Source organism: Cryptotermes secundus, unplaced genomic scaffold, assembly GCF_002891405.2.
Source record: "Cryptotermes secundus unplaced genomic scaffold, Csec_1.0 scaffold838, whole genome shotgun sequence".
NCBI classification, from domain to species: Eukaryota; Metazoa; Arthropoda; class Insecta; order Blattodea; family Kalotermitidae; genus Cryptotermes; species Cryptotermes secundus.
The window spans coordinates 175483-191032 of record NW_019744415.1 but is presented as its reverse complement, the minus strand read 5'-3'; the positions used below and the strand labels follow the sequence as shown (position 1 = coordinate 191032).

The following is a 15550-nucleotide window of genomic DNA, read 5'->3' as shown; positions in this document are numbered from 1 at the left end:
TGTATCAGCCCCTGATGATAGATTATGATGATGATAATGATTGTGGAGGAATTGGTGGAATGCGAATTGTCAGGGGTAACCAAAGTACTCGGAGAAAACCAGCCTCAGTGCCACTTTGTCCACCACAAATCCCACATGACCTGACCCGGGCTCGAACCCGGGACGCCTCGGTGGGAAACCGACGATTAACCTATTTAGCTATGGCACGACCTTGCTTGGCTTACTCTTCCATCTTGAAATATGGGCGCAGTAGGTTTCTCTGGAACGTCAGTAAACATCTACCAGACTTCACGGCATTATAGTACGAGACAGTGCTCTTCATAGTCACAGACTTGAGAACCTCGAATCTGACAGTGGTAGAAATGGTTCAGGACTGGATCCTTTGTGCTTAAGATATTCCCGGTTCCGTAAAGGATGGGAAATTTTTAACAGTTGAATATATTCGGAAAGATTGATGCGTTTCCCAGAGAACTATAGAAGCGAGGTCTACAAGAGGACGGCTTTGTCTCGTTCTATACGGAATATACACTTATATTTCCATCCATTTATCTGGTAAGTAAAGTAAGTTCCTGTCTATACTGTCACGTGTATGAGTGACTGTAGACGGGATTTGGATTGGTGTTTGGATTTATTGAACACTCATAAATCATAAGTACAAGTAACTGAGCGCTCTCGCTAATTCACACACTTAGCATTTCGCTACGGCACGTAATAAATCTTCTCAATCTGCTGTGTCTTCACCAGTCGTTGTCTGGTAACGGCTTCCAACGGCGGTCGTTCCCTATATTCTGGGTTCCCGAACTATCCTCGTTCATCTACCATCTACAAAGGCGGAACCGCAGCAGTCCTCTAACTCCCTCACTCACTCACTCACCAACCAACTCGCGCCACTTAACTGCACTGCACGAACTGGAGTCAGAGTCAGAGTTGCTTTATAACTGGTGGTTTACCTCCAATCAGTTTGTCGGGCGACAAGCCCCTAGAGAACACGACTAGCAATTCTTTTTTTCAAACTGAATGCTTGCTTTCATAGTCCTTATGTACTGTAGTTTACAATTACTGCTGGTCCTCGGCAGCGCAGTCATTCTCAGGTCAGACTCTGCGGGACTCGTGACCACATTTTACTGTCTCAGATTCGAGACTCCCCCAACCTGAAGGGCCAGGTTTCTGTACTTATATCCCCCGGGAACAGGGTGGCCCAGTTATACCCCTAGGCACTGTGTTCCATTTCGTCGTTTCCTACGACTCGCAGGACTACGGTGGAAGTATTCGACCACTCCTACACACTGGAGCGACTCCTGGTCCGAACTGAACTGTCGAATGGAGGCTTTTGTTACGACCGACGGTCAGTCGTCCAGTCTATCTTGGAAGAAAGCATCCGTCTGGGGCTTACGATCAGGTTTGTATTACTGTCAGACAGTTGCGGGTTTGATGATGTGGGGACGGGCTTGTCGTATAGAATTGCTGCTGGTTCTCGCCAGCGCAGTCATTCTCTGGTCCGAGTCCCATGGGACTCGCGACCGTTTTTTACTGTCTCAAATTGGAGACTTTACTTTTTGTCGCATTCTATGACTCGCAGGGCTACGGTGAAGGTATTCGCCCCCGCTTCCACACGGGATAAACTGAACTCAACTGAACTCTGTCGGTCGAGTGATATAGCCCCGGAGCGGACTACATAGAAAACACCGTTTCCAACAGCACTTCCATTTTTGCGCCGGCTGTTGCCTAACAAAGGCTCCAGTACTGTTACGTATTTACGAAGCTGTTGCCTAGCAATGGCCGTTGTATCGTTTGTTTCATGGTCGTTGCCCAATAACGGGTCAACATGTTACAATATGCGTTAATGAATGACTTTACCACATTTTTTTTAAATAATTGAAATAATATGCATCTTGAAAAAATGTAGTCCTGTGCTTGCTGCCTGCTTTTTGCCTGTTTCTTGCCCTTTTTACTGTTTGATCCAGAAGACGTAGCCGATACGTTCCACCGCAACATCGGTAGGCTTTGACCAGACTACACGGCATTGTATCCCAGAAGATAGATCATTTCAAGAGCCACTGCTCAGCGAACCTCAAATTCTACATAACCGAACGAGCACTTGCGTCGACTTGGCCGTGAAGGCCGTTTGAACGCCTTGAACACATGCAGAATGAAAATAATTGCAGGTGGTCGGTAACGTTGGTAATGTATCATAGCAAGCAGCTCGTCTTTAGGCAAAGTGAACGAACCTTCAGTGGCGAAAGTACGTGGAGACATATTATTTTAGAAATTAAAAAGGACATTTCTGGGAAGGTATACATTGGGGTTGAAGTGTGATGTGCGTTTTCATAAGGTGTAAGACATTTTACGTGTCCATGTACAGTAATATTTTACGTTAGGAGAGGAGAACATACAGTGCACAGTGCCTTGTAAGTTGAATATTCGAGTGACTATGCATCTTCTGGCTTTGTAAGAATTTTACAGAACACTGAGCAAAAAGTACTCTTAGAATGGCCTTAACCGCTACCTCCAAGTGACCTTACACTAACCAACAGAGCAGTGTGAAATACGTGAAAGAAGCACTTCAGTGACGAGTACGTAATAAACAGCCCCAATTTTTGAAAATTGAAAGGATTCGTAGCAGGAAATAAAATGTCATTATTACTTGTACACTTGTTGAAATCAAAACGGTGAAAGTTGTAAGAATCAATTATTTGTTATGAAGCCATATTTTTTGTTCACACCAATGAAGTAAAACATGTTATACCACTTTCTTGTGTCTTTATCGAAATTTGAAAAGAAAAATTGCCCCAGACGCTTTACATTGCAACATACAATTTGGCTGACCTGCGTTAAAATTGTGTTTAACCCACACTGAAACCATGGGATTTTGTGCTTGACATTGAAAGACAGAATTTCAGAAGATAGATAGTGTGAAGTGGTAGGGAGGTACCGTGATGTATTTGTTTCAATATCGATAACTTTTGGCTTCACAAATTTTCCTTTGCAGTTATTGTATTTGACCTGTATTTGTGTATGAGCGTTCTGGTGTCCCAAAAATGTTTTATGGTGTGACCAATTTTGAATTATATATTTTGAAGGATGTTAAGGTAAGCTAATAGCAGATTGAATTCCAGTGATTTATACTTGTATGTTGTAGAGTCAAAAGTTGGTAAACTTATGCACATGTCATGGTGTCATTTACTGCACAGTCTTTGAAATGCTTATCCCACAGTGTCACACATTTCTGCCAATGGCCATACCAGTGGTGGAAGTACTCTTGTGGGTCTTTTTCAGCAAACATCTTAAATGCTGCTGTTGTAGCTGTTTTTTGATGTTGCATTAGACATGGTGCTGAGAAATAAGTAAGAAATAATAAAGCCTTTTTTCTATATGTTCTGGACTGGTGTAACATGAATGCTTTCACTGTAGTAAAATCAAAAGAGACTACACAGTTTATAGTGATTATGATTGTACAGTTTGTGCTGATTTTCTTGTTCAGTCATGAAGGAAATTTTATAGATATACACAATGTGGATAAAAAGATTCAAATTCATTATTATTATTCTTTGTGCATATGTAAATACTTTTCTTGCGAAGTTAGTAGCATTTTAAACAGTGATATTAACAATAGGATATAATGATGAAGAGACAGTATTCTGAGAAATCCTTTTTGAAAGATAATATGAACATTACTTAATTACAGTCATCTTCTGGGAGCCATCCATGCTAACGAAACTAATGAGAGAAATACAAAGCTGGATGCTTTCAGAGTGACCAGAAGTGACAGAAAATTTCCCAATAGGGCAATGCATCAGTTTAGAGCAGAAGACTAATATTTAATAATTTCTTGATGATGGAGACAGAAGTCTCTGAAATATTGGCTTTTGCTCCAGATTGTCCTGTCTAGTGATATATGTTTGTAATACTTATTTTCACATTGCAGTATGAGTTGGTAATTTAATTTTAATGCATTGTACTCATGCATTTTTTTGCAGGTTTCTCTTGGGTATTTGGGAGTGGAGTGATTTGGAGCGTTTGATTTCCCATGTCTGAGTTGTCAAGTAGTTCAGGACACCGTACAGTGTGCTTTACAGGTTGTTCTTCGCAGTACATTGGAAACGACTGTCATTGGAATAGAAGACCTACACAGGTCAGCCCTTCATATTTTCTCTAACTGGTGGAAATGCTAGTTTTTAGTCACCTGTTTTATATGCTTCTGATCTGACAAATCATGTAACATTTTTTTCAAGCAAATTTTCTGTACCAGTAACTGAGTAGCTTTTTCTTTTTACACAATTTCAAGTGTGACTTATTGTATATGCTTGGCTGTAATATTTGGTTCGTGGCTAGATTGTTATTACTATGTAGAATGTTGTTACTATAGGCAGAACAACTGTTTAATTTGCTGGAAATATGTGTAAAATTGTAATTATGCTGTAGGCAAGCTCTTCTTCTTTAACTATCTGTTTTGTTCATTTGCTAGACTTGTGCAACAACACTAATCGTATGTTCCATATTTATCATAACCGATCATTCAAGAGGGTTACAGTGTCAATTCATCTGATTGGAGGCCATCTTTGGAAGGCCAAGTTTAGTGTCTGGTAGGTGTTATTGTTTTTGAACTAATACTGAATTTAGTGTAGTAGCAATGCATTGATATAATAATTGTTTCAATATGTGTTCATCCGTAATTGTAACCTTTCAGGAGAAGATGTCGCAATCAGGTGATGGCCTCCATACTCCTGGCTACCTTTCTTGGAGAAAGCTTCAGCTGAGCAGAGCAAAGCTAAAGGCATCTAGTAAAACTTCTGCTCTTCTTTCAGGTTTTGCTATGGTAAGATGTTCTTATTCTTGGGTATGTGTATAGTAAGATTGAATGGATCTCTCAAAAATGCTACTCTTAGGTATCTCTGTCTGTTGTCTGCAGTGACCACAAAGTGGAAATGAGAGTGGTGGATCTAGTCCCTTTTCTTAGTTGTACAATTACAGAAATCTCAAACCTAACTCTGCAACATAATCCATGGTCTTGTAAATACACGAATAAGCAGTAAGGTCCATCAAATAGAACAAGTTAATATGAGAATAGAACAGTTTGCCCTTATATGTTTTAGCCAAACTTTTATGTACTCCTGTTAATCTTGTTACACTTGATTGATGTTACTTATTAAGATGTGTAATTGCTCAAGATGTCTCTTGTAACGTCTTGTAAAAAGTTAGAGCCTTTCTCTGTTTTAGCCAAACTTTTATATTCTCTTATTAAACGTGTTATACTTGATGGACCTTGCTGCTTATTCATATATTAACCTTTAACGTCCAAAGTGCCATGATCAGGCCAGTGATGAGTATGGTCGTTGTGGCCAAAGTACCCCGTTTTGGCCAGTCGGGCATTTATACTCCGCTAGTGGAAGCGTGCGCACATGCCGCTAGTAGAAGCTCATTCATTCCACCAAATACTCCATCATAATCACCTGGGGCAAGTACAAGAGACCAATCTGTGGCTGCCGCGCCAAGTGGACCCAGCTGGACTCCACCCCCCACTATATGGGACTACATGCTGTGTTTGCGATACAGTGAAATTGCATATTTAATATTCCTCTGAACTGTAGTGAGTTTGCTTGGTGGAGACCTGGTGTGAGCACTAGAATATTACAGTTAATGAAGATAAGATTTGGGATTTACTTCTCTCCAAGTCAACCACCAGAGTCCCATCTATCACTGAATGGACGAACCATTGCATTTGTAAATGGCATAAAATATGTTAGTCTAATCTTCGATAAGAAAGTTACATGGAGATTACACATACAAATGACCGAAGCCAAGGCCTTCAGAACATTTATTAGAATGTATTTCCTATTCAAAAGTGAGTGATTAAGCACTAACATTAAATTGACCCTCCACAAAGGACTCAAAGGAGTATCATGACTTATGCTTGCCCCGCCTTGGAGTTTGCGGCAGACAACCCATCTATTGAAATTGCAGCTCCTACAAAACAGTTTTCCGCATGATTGGGAATTTTCCAAGGTGCACACTGATTCACAATTTGCACATGGCTTTCAAACTTCCATAAATATATGATTATATAAGAAAATTATGCAAGCTACAAGCAGAAGTCATAAAAAATCACGAAAATGCAAATGTTTGTACCATTGGACAAGGGGAACCCCAACCCAGGAAATATAAGAGGACTGTTCAAGTGACTAGACTGCTGTTGTAGCAGGAGCTACTAATGATAGGACATGATCTGCTCTATTGAGCCTGGACTGACAGAGGCCTTGTATACACAGTGTGTCCAGGTTCTGTTAGGACTGTGTTCATTAAAAATACAAGACGTGAATTATTTTCAAAACTTCACTCTTTTTATTCAAAATAGTCTCCTACTGAATCAATACATAGCTGGAATCATTTGAAAAGTTTTCAGAAACAGTCACTGTACTCCTTCTGTGGAATCGCATTTAAGACTGCAGTAGATTCCCTTTGGATGTCCTGGATGGTGTCGTGAAGGTCTCCTTTCATCGCCAACTTAACTTTTGGGAACAACCAGAAATCTGCTTAAGCCAAATCTGGTGAATACGGAGGATGATCAAGGACTGTGATCCATTTTCTGGCCAAAAAATCACCCACGATCTTCGATTTGTGGGGTGGGGCATTGTCGTGGAGGAGCGACCAGGAACCTTGCTCTTGATATTCAGGTCAAATTCAAAGAATTCTTGCCCACAAACGATTGAGGACTCCGAGATAATAATCAGAATTCACTATTTGACCTTCTGACAGAAATTCCTTGTGAATGATTCCTTTTGAATCGAAGAAAATGGTTAGCAGTGTCTTTACTGAACTCTTTTGCGTGCGCACTTTCTAGGGTTTTGGCTTCTTTGGGCTCAAGCACGCTGCACTCTGCCGCTTTGTGAGAGGCTCATATTGAAAACACCATGTCTTGTCACCAGTAACAATCGATTTTGTAAATTTTATATCACTTTGGGCCGACTGTAACATGTCTCTGCAGTGTTCAACTCTAGCATGTTTTTCATCACCTGACAGTGTGTGCGGTACAGACCATGCACAGACCTTCCGTTTGCCCAAAATCACGGTCAAAATTTGATGCACAGTACTTTTTGGTATTCCCAAAAGCTCCTCGATGAATCTTGCAGAAACACATCTGTCTGATGCAAGGATTTTGGTTACTTTTTTCACATTTACTTCAGTGCAACTTGTTCTCAGCTTTGATTCACGTGGAGTGTCTTCAGTGTCCTCCCTGCCGTCATGAAATATAGCATACCATCAAAAAATGTTCGAGCGACTCAAACAATCACTACCGTACACACTTTTCATCATTTTGTATGCTTCTCCGCTGTTTTGCCCAACTTCAAACAAAATTTGATGTTGACTCTCTGTTCAGCCGCCATTTTCCGATGAGCGTCAGTACAGTACTGTTACATTCAAGGTCAGAACACATGATGCAGCGATGCTTGCACTTTTAAATTATAGACAGCCACAGCTGAAACTTCAAGAATCTTAACGCCTCAACTCGCCAACAGATAACATTGCAGGGCAAAATTTAAGAAAATGAGTCCTAATGGATCCTGGACACACTGTGTATGTTGTATGTACATAAATTTAATTACATTTAAAATGTAAATAGTACATACTGACAGAAGACTTATTACTGCTGACTGTGACTCTGGCAAACAGACCCATCTTCTCATCAGAGAAGGCACCCCACATCAACAAACCATTTGACAGTAATAAAGATGTGGCCTAAAGCTCCAGATGTGTGCTTTATTCCAAGACAGACTGGCTGACTGACCATCGGTCATAACATAACTTTGACTTCGATTGTTGTAGTGAGATTAATTTTATATGAAATTTGATACTAGGATAACCTGGAGTGTAATAACAATTTTAACCCAAACTGATCTTTGCCGTGCCTTTTATAAGCCAATGTTCCTATGTGGTAGCCAGATTTTAGGAATATTGGCTGGATAAATCATACTAACCCCTTTGGTTATGTCCTTTATGATTAAAGTGATTTCATACAGAAACTTTGTAAAATCTGTTATGACATTGAATCTGGGTATACTGAGTACTTTCTTCTTCCTCTCCCACTCAGTACATTAATTTTTTTATTTCTCTTGTGGCATGGTTGGATTAGCTGATTTATTGTCTCTTAGTGCATGAAGTTCAGCCTCGTCTACAGTGGTCTGAAACTGTAAGCATTGACTGACATCATAACATTGTCACTAAATATTATTAATAGTAATAATATCAATGAACACAGCTTGATTATGTGACTAAGGTTTTGCCAATGTGGTCTATCTTCTGTAGAGGATGCTTAGAAATCTTAAGTTAACGGATACTGAATGTGAATATTATGGAAAATATTTAAAAGTACTGAGGGGCTGTACTATTGTTAGGAGATATCTTTGCTTTTTGAAAGAACCAGATAGAACTCATAAAGGCTACTTTGCAGTCCTCTAAATCTTTGAGCTGTTAGTGTTAAAGTTAGGTAATGCAACTTTATAATAAACAACAAGATGGGCAATTTGGTTTAAGAGGTGGATCAAATCCTATGGTCCGCCTGCACCATTACATTTCCAGCGATTCTTACTTGTTTTCTGAACACTGGCAACATCTTTCACAATCTGTTAGTGGCTGATACATATGCTTGTACTGTATTGAATATCTGTCAAAAACTAAAGGCTTACAATTTGAGAAAAAAATACAGTAGAACTTGGTTATAANTATTTCACGAATCACTTTAACTTTCTCTTCAATGCTTAAAACTTTCCTTTTCATTGCCATGTTTTCGCTACTGCACTTCTCTGGGTTTAGGCAGGAACACTATAGGGTAAGTAGACAATGTGAGGTCCTGTTAGACGAGATTCTAGGAAAGGAATGCAGTTAACAACCTGCTGCGTCCTCTTGCACTATTCACGCAGTCCCACCCCACACCCTTGTTTTCGCATAAAACCCACGCTCCTCTTGCAGCCCGCGGTCGTATTCTTCCAGGACAGTCACGTCAGCAAGTAGAGAAAGTGAGGGTGGGCAGACACATCAAACTTTCCCACCATATCAGAGAAATTCAGGAATGAAAATGACGTTACATACGAGGTTGATGCATTTGTGCATGTCGTACTAAGCAAGGTATAAAAACAGTTGCTTTATGAGGAATTAGTTCGTACCATTGAATATTTGACGCAATAGACAAGGTGTCACAGAAACCGATGTTGCTATAACCAAGTTTTACTGTATATGAAAATATATTATTCAACAGATAAAAAATTATATAAATCATACATTTATCACAGTAATATTACTTCAAGGTAACTTTCATATCTCAGTTCATTATAACGTATGCCTTCCAAAAATCAGCTTAAAGAAGCATTTAGACAGATCAGCTTCAGTCGTATAAATAGCAGCTGATGATTTTTTGGCATGAAAAACTTCAAGAAGCACAACATAATTTTCCATCATTTGTGTATTGTGACTTGTATTTATTGACAGAGTTCTTCGTATCCATCATATGAGAAACTTACACTGCTGCTTCTTGGACTAATTTACTACAATTTGCTGTGTTGAGTGCAGTGAAGAATTAACTTTTCTGCTCTAGTAAAGAATTTAGTCTGCAATATATTATTTTAACACTGAATTTCTTTGCATATAGGTGGCTATGGTTGAAGTACAGCTTAGCGAACAGTCAAGTGTACCTCAGGAGATGTTGATTGCATTTGCAATCTGCACAACTCTGCTAGTGGCAGTACATATGCTGGCACTCATGATCAGTACGTGTATCTTGCCAAATATTGATGCTGTATGCAATCTCCATTCCATCAGTCTTGTACATGAATCTCCACATGAACGTCTGCATTGGTATATTGAGACTGCATGGGCATTTTCAACACTGCTGGGATTGCTTTTGTTCCTGTGTGAGATAGCAATTCTCTGTTGGGTAAAATTTTATGACTTCTCACCCTATGCAGCATGGTCTGCATGCATTGTTCTCATTCCTGTCCTCATTGTCTTCTTGGCATTTGCTGTCCATTTCTATCGTTCACTAGTAACGCACAAATATGAGGTGACAGTGTCAGGTATTCGTGAATTGGAGCTGCTCAAAGAACAGATAGAAGCAGGAGATGCAGAAGGGCGTGCTAATGGTGTAGGACTCTTTTCAAATACTCAAATTGTGTAGCTTGTGTTTCAAATGCTGTGTGGAAGAAGGGCATCAGTATTGGCTTCTGATGGACATATGCTGCAGCTGGTTGCTCAGAAGACTTCAAATAAAACAGAAGAGATTTAATGAAGGGAATGCAGCTATAATATTATAAAAATATGGAAGCAAGGTTTCTTTTCCCATAACCAATTGAAGACTACTTTGCAAGCATATCGCATGATATGAGACATCAGAAATGAGTCACACAACTCAGATGTTTTATATAGCATGCATGTTTTACAGAGTTACTTATTTTATAATAGGTCTTGTTCTCATAAGTGCTTAGCATTAAACTTTGTACACTGAAAAACATGGTTCCTATGTGTCACCTGAGGTTTTGCCTTGTTAAAATATTCAGCACACCAACTGAAATGTGAAGGGTGTAAGTTGTCCATGACGGAAAAAGGTTGTATATAAATTAGTTTAATTGAAAATACATAATTAATCTCTCTTAAATTCCTAATAACTTAATAAATATACAGGGACATGTGAAAATGCAGGCTTCACATCTCACGTGGAGTTCTTCACTTGTCTCAGAAGAGTGCTGTGTAGCAGATTTTTCACTCAGACATGACAGATATAACAAGTTTTCCATTCCTGTAATCTATGTTAGTTTGTGATAGGCTATTTACATCACATACAACGTGACTGCAACATTTCAATATATTGATATTAATGATGCCATCCATAATGAGACTAATTTCTTGTTGCAAGATGGAGGACAAACTATACAGTATCACTTTATACATAAATAGGTGGAATTGGCATTGATGTGCTTTCATAATTTTATATTAAGCTCAATTATAATTTACTGAGAGTAAAATCAATTGATGTAATCCACTACATGATAAGGAAGTGGAGGAGAATTATAGCATATGCAAATACAAGGGTTAAAAATTTAAAATGTCATTAATCAAAACATAAATATTTAATTATAAATAATTTTCCTGGGGAGTAAAGAGCGGCCAGCGAGTAAGGCTGACAACCTTGCCGCCATCTTTGAGCCGATTGTCTAGATAATGTGGGACCCTCAACATCTCACAACTCTATGGGCCTTCACGGCCTGGTACAGGGATAGCTTTACTTACTTTATAAATATTTAATTCCACTGCAAGCATATTTTAAATCACTGTCACTTGTTCCCATCAAAGCATAAATAGAGTAAAACATTGTTACATGGAGTTTGTCCTGTCTGTTGCTCATGCGTAACTAACTCCAGGATACATATAGGAGAACGTGTGTGATAACAGAGGAGAACTTAAGTTCTTTCCTACTTCCACAAGCCAGAGAAAATACTCATTTAATGTTTTTCTACTTACATGCAACAGTCCAAATTACAGCAACTGCTTGATTGTTCTAAAAGAGGTGAAGATCTTTCATCTAAGATGTGTGTTATTAAGACATTTGTCGTAAATCAATCGAAGCAGTTTCTCCTAGTTTCCCACTGTTCATTCCATTGTTTTCCTTACATGGTCACTGTTACCATTTTTGTTTTACTGTGTAGCAGCAGTTGTTGATGTAAGCATTGTGACTTGCCACTTGTAAGACAGGTAAAGCTTTACTTCCTTGTATGTTGGATGGTATTTATGGTTGCTAATTTTGATTTGCCTTGCCTTGTTTAAATTTTTGGACTTCTGAAGGCTAGCCAGATGAGTTTTGTTTATATGTAATTATGAATGTGACATAAGAATAGGATGGCATTTAATGCCTGCTCAATGGAGTAGCACCCATGGTGCAAACATTGAGAAGGAAAATGTAAAATAATGTCTCATGTACAAGATTTTGTGTATTATACTGTAGCGTGTTTTGTGTGTCACGCTACATGTATGTTGCAAAATGCTTTTGTAATCTTTCTGAACAAAATCTTTATTTGAGCCCTATTATTTTGTCCCATGTGTTATATTATGTAGAACTGTTTATAACTGCCAGTGTGTGAACCTTAAATCCTACATCATTTTGAGAAGTTTCATGGTTTCTCAGATAATGAAAAGGAGTCCTTGTCCTTTATTGAATCTGGATTCCCATTAATGTTTTCACAAGAACTTGCCTATGCTGGGATAAATGAATCCAGGCCATACCCTCATCTCCCATTTCCTCAAGATTCATTGTAGTATTATTCTCCCAAGTAGTCTCTTCCCTTTATATTTTTTGGCTTAGAAGTTGAAGAGAGGTGTGTGTACACATTTGAAAATGTTGCCATTCAAGAAATACCAAGAATGATAAATCCAGCAGGTGACATCCCTAGATAAAGAAGGCAGTATACAGTGAATGAGATACTGAAGATGCAAACAGCAACAATCATGGCCAAGTAAAGAACTTAATGGCAGACAGCCTTTACACTGAATTAACATGTTAACAAACCATGAGCGTCTCAGTTAGGGCAGTATATTTGATTGAGCATAATTGTCGTCAGGGATCAGATGTTACACATTAACTGCAATTCATTACCTTAATAGAAGTGTTAATAAGTTTGAAGTTTTTAGATCAAGATGCAAATAATAAATAAACTTTTCAGACAGCTAGTGATATTGTCATGCGAATGAGTGACAGTAGATGGGGTTTGGATTGTAATTGGATTTATTGAACTCTTACAGAATGTAACTACAAATAACTATAGTGCCAATGCTAATTCACACACTGCAGTTCACTACAGCACTTACTAAATCTTGTCAGTCTGCTGTATCTTCACGAGATGTCTGATAAAGGCTTGCAATGCCGTAGCTTCCTCAGCTTCCATGTTCACATTCTTACTGACTGCTGATTGGTCTCACAATTAAGTCATTGCTCCAATTGACTAACTCCCAGCCTGGCAGCCACCTCACACCAACCTTCTCATTATATAGCCTTGGCATGGGCTGCATAGAGGACACCACTTCCCAGTTGTTCCACTGTTGCATGTTACTAATCTGTTTGCCTAGAAACAGGTGTGTTTGCAGAACTGTTCTATAGCAATGGCTGGCTCTGCTGGCTTCACAGTTCCTGCCTTGACCAAATGTACCACATTATTAGAGACCTTTTATTTAACATGGAAATGCATAATATTGTGAGGTGGGATCTGCTTGGCTCTGGTAAATGGCTATTGAATGAGAATCAATAGGCCAGTTTCAAATTCATTCTTATTCTCGAAACCACAAAACCAACTGGCAATCAAGATAGACCTGGACACATAATATGTGCCAGCGAGAATAGAACCATCAAGAAAATGCTTAATACTAAACCAGAAGGAAATAAGAGAATGGGAAGACCAAGGTTAAGATGGGAAGAATGTGTGTAGCAGGACATAAGAATTTTGGGTGTAAAGAACTGGAGGAATTAGCATCGAATAGAGAAGAATGGCGGGCAATCCTGAGGAAGGCCAGGGCTCACAAAGCGCTGTCGTGCCAGTGATGATGATGATGATGATGAATCAAGATAGACTTCTTATGGCGATACTTAATATCTCACTCCTAATAAAAGTCTGAGAAGTTTTTAACCATATTCCTCATTACCATGTCCAAAAACTACTTCTGAGCTTATAATGTAGACGTTTACCATTTTTTTTTTGGTCATACAACACCCTGCAAGCTGATCTAGTATATTATATACCTCGTATCTATGCCCAGTTTTATATATTTATTTTTTTCCCAGTTTCCACAGAGGGCGATATTTGTGTGGACTCCTTGGAAGAGGCACCAAAACTTTACAGTAATTGTGACCTGTGTTATACAAAATTTTCAAAATGTATGTTACTGTGTAAATTCCTCAGTAACCCGTCCTTGTTATACGATGGCCATGATGACCAGTTTTAATTCTACCACCAGAGTGATCAGAGTACAATATAAGATCATTGCCTTTTGGAATTTTGATGCCATGAAGTCTGATAGCCTCTCTTCAAGGTAGAGGAATGCAAATTCTTTCCGTGTGTAAGTTCAAGATTACAAGTTGTATTTCACGGTTATTAAACATTTTTACAGATAATAATGTTCATCAGACCTGGACAGATTCTTTGGATAAACAACCTGAGCTAATGAAAATGGATATGAGATTTGGCACTTGGAATGTACGAAGTTTGTATAGGGCAGGTTCGCTCAGGGCAGTGGCAGAAGAAATCTTAAAATATAAGTTAGATTTAGCGGGAGTACAGGAGGCCAGATGGGATGGAGGTGGCATCACATCAGCAGGAGACTGTACATTCTTCTGTGGAAAGAGGAATGAAAATCATGAATTAGGAACAGGTTTTTTGTACATAAGAGAATCGTATCAGCAGTTAAGAGGGTAGAATTCATTAGTGATAGGATATCATATATAATACTAAAAGGTCGCTGGTGTGTTATCAATGTTATGAATGTTCACGGCCCAACAGTAGATAGAATTGATGACATAGATTTTATGAAGAACTAGAACATATATTTGATAAATTCCCGAAGTACCCTATGAACATTTTGTTGGGAGATTTCGATGCCAAAGTAGAGAAGGAAGACATTTTCAAACCAACGATTGGGAATGAGAGTTTGAATGAAATTAGTAATGATAATGGAGTTAGAGTTGTAAACTTTGACACATCAAAAAATCTTACTGTCAAAAGTACAATGTTCCCGCATCGTAACATCCATAAATTTACTTGGACATCTCCTGATGGGAAGATACACAATCATATTGACCATATTTTGATAGATAGGAGACGGCACCCAAGTATATTCGGCAGCATATTGTGATACTGACCACTACCTGGTGGTGGCAAAGGTTAGGGAAAGACTGGCAGTGAGCAAACAAACAACACACACAGATCATATGGAGAGGTTCAATCTCAAGAAATTAAATGAGGTAGAGGGTAAAGAACAGTATTGTGTTGAAATCTGAAATAGGTTCACGGCTTTGGAAAACTTGGAAACTGAGGTTGATGTTAATAAAGCTTGGGAAACTATTAGAGAAAATATAAAAATGTCTGCCAAGGAGAGTCTAGGTGATTATGAACCGAAGAAGCATAAGCCAAGGTTCAATGAAGGATGCTCAAAATTATTAAATAAAAGAAAGCAGGCCAAATTGCAATGGTTACAGGATCCAAGTAAGTTAAAAGCGGATAATCTGAACAATATAAGACGTGAAAACAGCAGGCATTTCAGGAACAAAAAGAGGGAATATCTGAAAGACAAAATTGATGAGCTTCCAATGAACAGACGACAGGTCCACAGTCTCTTCCAAAACAGTTCCTCCACTTGATGCGATCTTAAATTTTCTCCTTCAATTAAAATATCCTCTTCTATCCCCGAGGTCATCCAACATCATCTTCCGTCTTCTTCCTCTTCTTCTGGGCACTTCTATCCGCCCCTCTGGTTTGTTTTGTCTCCAAAGGAAACATCTCGCATACATGGTGTCTCTGTTTTT

The 15550-nt window shown here is 38.8% G+C and overlaps 1 protein-coding gene across 6 annotated transcripts in view; it reads left to right on the top strand.

Moving 5' to 3' along the window:
- Positions 1–11151, top strand: part of LOC111874759 (calcium release-activated calcium channel protein 1) — a 52983-nt gene extending 41832 nt beyond the window's left edge. For 2 of the 6 annotated variants that reach the window (XM_023870527.2, XM_023870523.2), the window contains exons 2-4: positions 3978–4132; positions 4688–4816; positions 9641–11151. In XM_023870527.2, coding sequence (XP_023726295.1) covers positions 4028–4132; positions 4688–4816; positions 9641–10165 — 759 coding nt within the window. In that variant the 5' untranslated portion in view covers positions 3978–4027 and the 3' untranslated portion in view covers positions 10166–11151. Of the gene's footprint in view, positions 1–2007; positions 2574–3977; positions 4133–4465; positions 4584–4687; positions 4817–9640 lie in introns of those variants that run through there. The other 4 variants (XM_023870526.2, XM_023870525.2, XM_023870524.2 and 1 more) reach the window with 4 other exon arrangements.
- Positions 11152–15550: the final 4399 nt, after the last annotated feature.